The sequence below is a fragment of the Felis catus genome, chromosome D1 (genome assembly GCF_018350175.1).
Source record: "Felis catus isolate Fca126 chromosome D1, F.catus_Fca126_mat1.0, whole genome shotgun sequence".
NCBI lineage: Eukaryota > Metazoa > Chordata > Mammalia > Carnivora > Felidae > Felis > Felis catus.
The window spans coordinates 100,999,723-101,010,356 of NC_058377.1; the positions used below are offsets into that span (position 1 = coordinate 100,999,723).

Below are 10,634 nucleotides of genomic sequence, written 5' to 3' on the forward strand. Positions count from 1 at the left end.
CCTGGGAATGTGCAATCTATGTAGAGAGAAGTACGAGGTGTTAGGAGAGTGTAAGACAATTTCTTAAAAATGTTTTTAATGTTTTTGTTTATTTATATTTTTAAAATAAAAAAATTATGTCTATTCATTTTTGAAAGACAGAGAGAGACAGAGCACAAGCAGGGGTGGGGTGGAGAGAAAGAGGGACCCAGAATCTGAAGCAGGCTCCAGGCCCCAAGCTGTCAGCACCAGAGCCTGATGCAGGGCTTGATCTCAGGAACTGCGAGATCATGACCTGAGCCGAAGTTGGACGCTCAGCCAACTGAGACACCCAGGTGCCCATGTTTTTATTTTTGAGACAGAGAGAGACAGAGCATGAGCAGGGGAGGGGCAGAGAGGGAGGGAGACACAGAATCCAAAGCAGGCTCCAGGCTCTGAGCTGTCAGCACAGAGCCTGATGCAGGGCTCAATCTCATGAACCATGAGATCATGACCTGAGCCGAATTCGGATGCTTAACCGACTAAGCCACCCAGGTGCCCCAACAATTTCTTAAGGAAGTGACATCCAATGTGAGAGCTCATCAGATTTTAAGGTATCATAGAATCATTGCAATATTTTTACTTTTAAGAAAAAAATAAATAAAACACTCTAGGAACAAAATGCCCTAGTATACTTATTCAGTTTCATATTCCAGTAGCTAGTCAAGGGCTTACATGGGTGAATGGTTTTTAAATACTTCCTCACAGGTAATGGCAAAAATGATTTCCCATTGATTTCAGCAAGCTGTAATCAACTAGATTCAAGTTCACTGAAAACAGAAGTTGATATCGAGTGCCCTACAATTCAAATTTGATATAGTCTGGTGATATGTCTTTATTTAAAGGATCAGAGCTCAACTTTCCTTGGTTGGAAATATAGGCTGTAATGATATCATGTAGCTTGAAGCGTTGTTTGTGGAGTAAGTAACACAGTTTAATCACTGTACTTAAAATAAGTGATAGTTTGATTAAGCATTTTTATGATAATGATCATACTTAATTGTATTCATTATTATGATTTTAACATACATCATTTTTTCTTTCTTTTGAACTTTGCTCATCTTCTCTCCTGCCCTGAAATCATCTTTTCTTAATCTAATGGGGGAGAGAATGAATGTACAGGGTAGTGTTCTGGCAGGAAAACTCAGTTTGAAATTAGTGAACTCTTCCTGCTGTATAGATCTAAACCAGCAGCAAAACCTATGGAAAAATTTTTAAAAAACATTCTAATTTAATGGGCTTTCATTTTTAGTTTTTTCCCCCATCTGTGCCAGGGTTCTGTACTTTAAGCAAATAAGTGAAGTAGACTTGTGTATGTAAATACAGGAGAAAAATTAAATGTGAAAGTCTAACTCAAATCCTATTTAATATATGAAAGCATCCTCAGAGATAAGTTCCTTTGATTATTTTCCTTTCTGAAACTGATATATTCTCTTTATTAACAATTAATGGTAGGGGCGCCTGGGTAGCTCAGTCGGTTAAGTGTCCGACTTCACCTCAGGTCATGATCTTATAGTTCGTGAGTTCAAGCCCTGGTCGGACTCTGTGCTGATGGCTCAGAGCCTGGAGCCTGCTTCCGATTCTGTGCCTCCCTCTTTCTCTGCACTGCCCCCACCCACTCCAGCTCATGCTCTCTCTCTCTCTCTTCTGAAAAATAAATAAAGCCAAAAATTAAAAAAAAAAACAAGTAATGGTATTTTGCAGTCTTATTATGGGAAGTTCAGTTCTTCCTTTACCAACGTTTCTATTTTAGCAGGAATGAGCATAGCTATGCAGAGTGGAGAGTCCTGATTATTTGAAACTATTTTTTACTGTTAACAAGTTTGGAACATTTATTATGTGCTAACATTTATTATGTGGATTTCCCCACGTAATTTCATTTTATTGCATTCTATAAATGTTTTAATGATTATTTTTGCAAAAGAGAGAGAGAGAGAGAGTGCATGAGAATGCTGGGGGAGAGGGGCAGAGAGAGAGGGAGACAGAGGATCCAAAGCAGACTCTGAGCTGACAGCAGAGATCCTGATGTGGGGTTAGAACTTACCAATGGTGAGATCTAAGTCAAAGTGGGATGCTTAACTGACTGAGCCACCCAAGTGCCTCTCATTTTATTGCATTCTAAATGAAATAGGCACTGTTATTGTTCACATGTTGCTTAAAGAGGCAGAGGCCCTTTAAGTTAGAGGGGTTAAGTAACTTGCCCAATATCAGGAAGGTAGGATGCAACCAGACTTCAAATTTACCCATATAATGCCAGAGTCCATTCTCTTAATCAAAACGAATGGGCTTTGCAGCATTGTCTTGTGACAGATGGTGGCTACACTTGTGGTGAGCAGAGCATAAGGTATAGAGTTGTTGAATCACTATGTTGTACACTTGAAACTAATGCAACGTTGTGCATTTGTATGGCAACTATACTCAAAAAAAGAAAAAAAAAACCTCAATGGGCTTCATAGAACATTCTCTAGGAAACACAGTTTTGAATTTAATATTCTAATAATATAAATACAACTAAGAAATAGAAAACTTTTTACAGTGGCGAGAGGATTTTGTGTCCATTTTATATCTCACTTTCTGTTATGAAAATGAAGGATTGATTACTTGTAGTTATAGATTGTATAGTTCCTACCTAAACTAATTTGATGCTTATGATACTATGCTTTAATTTTTATTCCATAATTAGAACTCTTCTTCTTGTCATTATATTTCAAATTCAGAAGATTTATCTCATAAAGGGATCTGATTAGAAGAAAGTGTTTTGCTTCATAACTTTTGATTCTTTTTATTGAAAATTTTTTAATGTTTATTTGTTTTTGAGAAAGAGAAAGAGACAGAGCATGAGTAGGGTAAGACAAAGAGGGAAAGAGACACAAAATCTGAATCAGGCTCCTGGCTCTGAGCTGTCTGCACAGAGCCCGATGCAGGGCTTGAACCCACCAACCGTTAGATCGTGACCTGAGCCAAAGTCAGACACTTAACCAACCGAGCCACCCGGGCACCCCAATGACTTTTGAATCTTAAATTACACAAATACAGTGCAATAAAATAAGCAGGGTAAAATAATTACTGCTTACCTTTTTATATTATGGAGAAAGCGCTGTGGGTCACTCTTTTATAAAGACTGTGGTCTTATGTAATACAAATTTTGGTTTTGAATTACTCAAGGCACAGATTCCAGCCATTCTTATTTTTCTGTGAAACTTGTACTTTACTTATATTGATCAGTGCGCCTTTGGTTGAAAAAGAGCCCCTTATTCATTGCAGGGGCATCTTCTCTCTGTGATGTTGCGTTTTTAAACTCAATAATCTGTTTACCGGGTGGTAACTAAGAAAATAACTAAGGCTGTCTCTGGTTGGATCAGCGCTGCCTTGAAGATTCTCTCCCTGTGGAGTATGGTCCGAGGAATGGGAGCCTCCTGGCTACCCCTCTTTACCTTTCTCCCCATTCTGTCCATCTTTGGAGAATAGAACAATTCCCCTGCTAGGACATTCACAGTGTTAAATTTGCTCTGTATGTATGCCTGAAAGTGGAGGGTACCAAATTTGAAAGTATTAAAACAACATTTCTTAGCCTCAAACAATGCAATTTTGAAACTATCTAGAGCTCATGCATCATCATCTGGGGTTTTTGTAGTTACACACACTTGCATAAGGAACAAAAAAGAATTTGGACAAGAAGATAGAGTACACTGAATTTCAAGTTTTCTGCATTGTGAAGTTGAAGATGGGAAAATGACATTATGAGGGCTTTAACACTATTAGGAGAGGAAGGTAGAGTGAATTTTTATTGCGGCTGTAAATCTTTGGTAAATTCTGCAAAATAATTACTTAATTAATGCATTCATCTTTTCTGTATGAAAGCATTCAACAAGCATCTAACCATATAAGGTGTTGTGCTATATACTACAGGAGGCACAGAAAACTTTGTACTCTATGGATTGTTCTGCCATATATTGGTTTCTCTGTTGAACTGAGCTGGTGTTTCACATCCCATGACAAGTGACCCATTATTCCTGCAGGTGAAGTTAACTATTTCTACTGTAAGGCTCTCACATCCCTCCTCCATAAACTTCTAGCTCGCCCCTTATGATGTTATGCTTTAATTTTTATTCCATAATTTGGCCTTCTCTTCTTATCGGTAGCTCCTTGATTCAGGACATTAGTGTTGCTCACTGGTACACCTCCAGCTCCAAGTATGGAGCCAGCTGCATATAACCCTCTGGGGCTTTTTAGGGACTCAGCATTTCACACCTGTATCATTTAACCTTCCCAAGTCACTAACCATAGATAGTGTTCTCTCCAATTGTTTGCAGGGACTAAAATTTAAATCCAAGTTAGTTATACAGTGGAATAATGGTTTCGGGAGAGGAATGAAGACTTTTGCAGCCATTAGATCACTTTTAATATTTATTTATATATTTATTTATTTCTCTTATCTATTTATTTTTTAGGTTGCATGATCCAGTATTTACAGTTTAATTTGTCATTGGGGGTTCATTATTTTGAAAACTTTCTAATATCCACGTAGATGGGACTTTTCATTGTTAGTAATGTCTTTTCATCTAATTATAATGCAATGTAAAAGCCTGTATTTCCTTATGCTTCATAGGATGTATTGATTGATCTGAGGTTGGGACATCCTTAGGAGTCCAAATTCAGTCTACACAATCCAGTGTCTACACAACTGTTCACATTGTTGTCAAGCTGCTGGTTTTCATGGCTACTGCATAGCTGTGGGAACTGTGATGGGATTAGGTCAAGTTACAACACCGTAAATTCTGTTTTTCTTACCAAATTCATCAGTTCTTATTGGGTAAATGCTCTTCACATTGTATCAAACCTTTGGTTGATATCCTGAGCTCTGAAAAAAGTTGATTTAATCATTTCAAAGTATTTACCTTGATTTATTGAAGACAGATTCATAGAGGTCCTCCCATTACAGAAGTCCTTCACATTTCTTCCATTTCTCATGTTTTTCATTAAAACATACCCTGATCACTTATTTTTTTGGTGTTTGTTTATTTTGAGACAGAGAGAGAGAGAGAGCTCAAGTAGGGGAGGGAAGGACATTTTTTTGTGTTTAATAAACAGTTTTAAATGTTTATTTATTACAGAGAGAGATGGAGAGAGAAAATCCCAAACAGGCTCCACACTCACCACAAATCCCAACACAGGGATCGCACTCACAAACCATTAGATCATGGCCTGAGCTGCAATCAAGAGCTGGATGCTTAACTGACTGGGCCACCCAGACACCCCTGGATTCCTTACTAATATCATTCATTATCACATAGATCCTTATAGCTTTGAAGCCATGGACAACTCAGTAATCATCCCTAAAAATGTCTCAATATTTGTATTATTGGGATGTAAGATTTTCTATTCGTTTATTTGGTGACAGTTTAAAACATTGCTTTTTAAATGGTGAAATATTAATTTTTTTTTCCATTGAAGAATCATGGTAGGAATTAGGGATTTTTTTTCACTTCAAATCTGTCACGATCTGTTCACCTAAACAGATCAATAGTAAATACCGGCTTCATATGGGTCTCATATGAGGTTATCAGCCAATCCTCATGGGATAATTTAAAACACATGCAATTTTTAAAGGGGAAAAATTTAAAAAAAAAATTAAGAAAAAAGAAAACAGTATATTTTGCAATTTTGTTTACATTTTAGAAAAAAAGTTACTGGCTGTAGCCATTTAAAGATAAAACTTGTTTCTTGTCACTCTGCTTCTGATCTCTGTTGCCACAGTCTTAACTCTGTTTGTCATCTGTATTGACCCCGGCCATTGGAGGATAAAACTATGTCCCTGCAATCAGCCATAGATAGTATCTTTAGCATGTGCTCCTTAAATTTGTGGTTCCCGTTGACCACTTTCACCGAATCTAGCATTTCAGGTCATTCTAACACACAGTTCACTTCTGTAATGCACAATTTGGGCATGATAATTTTATGACGCGGAAGATCAAACCTCAACCTTTATTTCACATGGTTTTAACACTGCTTATTTTTTCTCATCTAAATAAAACTTCTGTTTCCATACCCTTTCTAAGTCTGTACCTTCTTTTCATCTTTCTGTTTCTCTCATTAGTGTATAAGTGAATCTGACACACTTTCAACACAAACTTAACAAATACATTATATTTTATTGATTTTATTTGGTTATAACACATGGTTAAAATGATCATAAGACGTCAGGAGGTTGAGGGTTCAGAGCACAATTCAGGAACTCGGTTTTTGACATAGGTATTCATCTGGTTGATCTCCTGTTTTCAAAACCTCAAAATTACTTAGCCAATATTCAGCAACTTCCTTTTTAGTATAGATCTGAGGGTAAAAATTTTGATTAAGTAGCTGAGAATATACCAAAAATTCTTCTGATACTTTAGAATGGTACAGGAACGCATGCAATGTTTTCGCGTTAATATTCAAATCACAAATTTTAAAGAGAACCTTAAAGACAATATGCACCAATTTCCCAGCCAAAGTAGTAAATTATATCTAAGTTTAGCAACAATGCAATTTCTGCTTTGTGTTGCCACCCATCCTATTTAACGTGTGTTACATATTTTTCCATAGAGCTATTTAAGATTCTTTCTATAAAGTTATATATTTTAATAAAGCTATATTTTCATTCCATACAGTTCTTTGTACATTCCTTTTCTACAGATTACACATTTTCACATCAACTCAACTAATGTGTATCTCCTTTTTTTCCCCATACAGCCAACCACTTGGTTATCATCTTCTTGACAAAATTTTGCTTGTCTATATTCTTTGAAAGATGCTTATTATGAGTTAACATACTATCTTTTCTATCATTTGAGCAGTGTGAAATTAAGAGTGATGATAACTTCATGTACTCTCAGCACCTAGCCTTTACTTAATTATTGTTGATAAAGGTATACCTGCCATTTTTAATAGACCAATGGAAATTACATGTTTCCGTTGTTAACTTCCACTTAACAAACTAAATCCAAAATTATTTTAATGTATAATATCAATTTATTTCTCCCTAAATTCAGGATTTCAATATTAATATTTTTGTTGTTTATTTGGAGCTCTGTGATTCTTGAATATTGATTCTTTCATTATTTCCAACTTGTTTGTTCACTCAATATAATAATTAGAAATATAAATGGCTGCACAGATAAAATTTATTTTGAGTTAAAGAAGATAAATAATTTCTGGGACATTTTTCACATAAGTGAATTGTATATTAAACAAGAAATTATGATAATTTAAAAATGTTTTTTACAAGTTCATAGGTTAAAGAAAGAATCAAAATTTATACAGGAAATACACATTTAAGGAATTAAAAAAGCACACAAGATAATTAGGTGATAATCACTCCCAAAGTTGGAAGTATTTGTAGTCCCTGTAAACAAGATTAAGTAAATGTAGGAAGGTTGATTAGGGTGCAGAGAACATGGCCTCAAATAAGATACATCTCAAACCCAAATCTCAGAATAACTGGACTCATCTCCCAAACATTTTTGCTAAATTTTACTAGGAAATAAAACTTTTAATGGACGGGATACATTATTACAATTTCACTGTGAAATATCATGGTCCCATATATGATTCCGCTGAATAGTAGGGACAAGGAAAGGAGAAAGGATACAACCAGTGGGCAGGTAGGCAAGGCACTCAGTGAAAGAACAAACTATCTCAGAGAACAAACCATCATTTTGCTGTAAAGGATCTAGGCCAGGTAACCATCATGGGACCAGGGGAGTGAGGATACAACCCACAGGTGCATACACAGCACCAATCACTTCATGAACACCTGTCTGGGCAGGGTAATCTACAGACACCACTGGAGACATTAAATGTACCAGCTGGATGACTTCTTTGTGACAGGACACAATGTATGGAGATGTATCTCAGATGACACGGACATCGCTTCTATTAGGTGCAAAGTCAGCTGCAAGAGCAAGGCCCATGGGCAATTTCTCCCCCAAAACTCTAAGTGTGGTCGATGCTTTAGAAAATGCTAGCCCCCACTCAGTCTCCGCTGAGTTCTACTAAGCCAACTCCCCGTTTACCTCCATATCAGCAAAGCTTAGCTCTAAGAGTAATTTCCATTGATTTTTACTGAACAAATGGTAGATACCTATAAGTATCTAGAAGCAGGAAATTCATGAGCATATTGTAAAGAGTATATGTGAGATTCACGTGCTCAACAACTGATCCACCTCCTTTGGAACAATGCACTGGTTACACTCTGCAACACGTGGACATGTGTGTGTATGGCTTTCTGGTATGTGGCAGTCCAAGAGACAGAAAAGGAGAGGATGGTTAGATATTTGGAAGACAAGAGAATGGAATATGAGAGCTGTAATTGGTGCAGTCTAATGACATGGCACTTTTCTGATAGTGTGCTGTTGCTCAAGCTCACCTTTATTTTATTTGTGAATGCATATGTGCACACGGAGATGGATACAGAACACAAAGAGGTGGAGAGTTTATACTGCAATTAAAATTGTAGCCTTGAAATTTGATTTAAACATCTTACTGGAAGATAATCCAATAAATTACGATGAAAATCTACTTAAAATTTAAAGCATCTTAAACAAGTGATATAAAAGATATCTTAAAAATCACAAATGGTGGAATAAAAATGCATAGGAAAAAAACAAGAGAGCAATTACAAATATTGTATGTGGCTAATTTCATGTGATATTGTAACTTTGGTAACTTTTGACTCTAAATACTGAATCTCTTTCTTCTGTAACAAAGATTTTATCAGAAATAAGACCTATGTTTGAGGACCCAGCAAAATTAGAGAATAATTAGATCAAAGTCCTGAGTCCAGAGAGAAGATGGACTATTTACATTATACCAATTTGGGGACATGTATTTCAGTATTAACAGAAAGCAATTACTTAGAAATATCTTCATGAAAAGTGTAGACTTCAATCAACCCGCAGAAAAATTAGTTCAAAAACTTTACAAAGCATATCAGACAAAAGGAGGGATCCTCCTCTTGGTAGTGAAATTCCATAAAGCCTTCTTTACTTCCTCATTTCTAAGGCTGTAGATCAGGGGATTCAACATAGGGATCACTACTGTGTAGAACACAGAAGCCACTTTGTCCTGACCCAAGGAGTAGCTGGAACTAGGTCTCAGATAGGTATAGATGGCGGTGGCATAGAACAGAGTTATCGCTGTCAAGTGAGAGGCACACGTGGAGACGGCTTTGTGCCTCCCCTGCCGTGAATGCACGTGGAAGACAGAGAAGAGAATGTAGGAGTAGGAGGTGAGGATGATCAGCAGAGTCCCGGCCAGATTCGCACCAGCAAACGTGGAAATGATACCCTCGGTAAGGTGTGTGTCAGAGCATGAGAGCCTAAAGAGTGGAGGGCTGTCACAGAAGAAGTGGTGAATGACATTGGAACCACAGAATGGCAAGCTGCCTACATAACTCGTGTTAACCATGGAGTTCAAGAATCCTGCTGTAAAAGCCCCTGCTGCCATTTTGAGGCAGACTGTCCTGGACATGATCAAAGAGTAAAGGAGGGGGTTGCATATGGCCACGTAACGGTCATAGGCCATTAAGCCAAAGAGGATGGCTTCGGTTGTGGCCAAGGCGATAAAGAAGTACAATTGCAGGAAGCAGCCTGCGAAGGAGATGGTTTTCGTCTCTGACAGTAAGTCTACCAGCATCTTTGGGGTGATGGCGGAGGAATAACAAACATCCACAAAGGACAGGTTAGCCAGGAAGAAATACATGGGTGTGTGAAGTCGGGAATCAGTGCCGATTAAGAGGATCATCCCAACATTCCCCAAAACTGTAAGGGCGTAAATCCCAAAGAAAAGCAGAAAGAGGATGATCCGTAACTCCATGGTGTCTGCTAATCCCAACAGGATGAAACCCTCCAGCGAAGTGTCGTTCTTGCCCCTCATGTGTTACAAATACACTTTGCTGAAACTTGCATTAGGTGTCGATATTGCCAATATTGCTTATGGGAAATAGAAATGTGAATGGGGTTATTCGTGCATCGGAAAGGAAAAAAACAACCTAGGGTAGTCCAACACAGTAAACAGAGTGATCCAGGAAGAAGAAACAGGGGGACAGAGAAGCCTTTGAACTTAATCAGCCATTGTCTGTAGTGAATCTGGGCTGTGGGCCTCTCGACTCACTAGTGCAAGGCCACAGACATGTCACTCAATTTCTGCAAAAGCAATACATGTTGTACTATTGTCTGTCTACAGTCCGTGCCCAAATCCAAAGGATACAAGTGTCCTTGCTGATGTCTCTATCATTCTCTGAAGAGGTATATGAGTTTAACTCAGTTTTTTTTTCTCCTCCAGACTACTCTGAATTTCTCCTGAAGACCATTCCTCAACGCCTAATTTGTGCATGGCCTCCCAGAAATCACTCTTGTGTACGTCAAACAGCAACAATCACGACCATTTCTAATAGTCAATTTTTAGACTCCATCTTATCCTTAGAGATGATTTTGTAGTGTTTTAAAAGTGGAACACAATATTGTTCTCATTAGAAAGAACATTGTCGAATTAGCATCCTGTAGGAGCAGACATGTTGTCCACAACATTGAGTGACAGCATGAAATCCTGATCACTTCCTTCCCAGCCCCTTACCT

General features: G+C 37.6%; 1 protein-coding gene across 1 annotated transcript; it reads right to left on the reverse strand.

The window, feature by feature from the left end:
- Positions 1 to 9,092: 9,092 nt before the first annotated feature.
- LOC101100835 (olfactory receptor 5F1-like) lies at positions 9,093 to 9,933 on the reverse strand. Its single transcript, XM_045038154.1, is given in 2 exon segments — positions 9,093 to 9,128; positions 9,130 to 9,933. Coding segments are annotated over 2 exon segments (840 nt in total).
- Between the last annotated feature and the right edge of the window lie 701 nt (positions 9,934 to 10,634).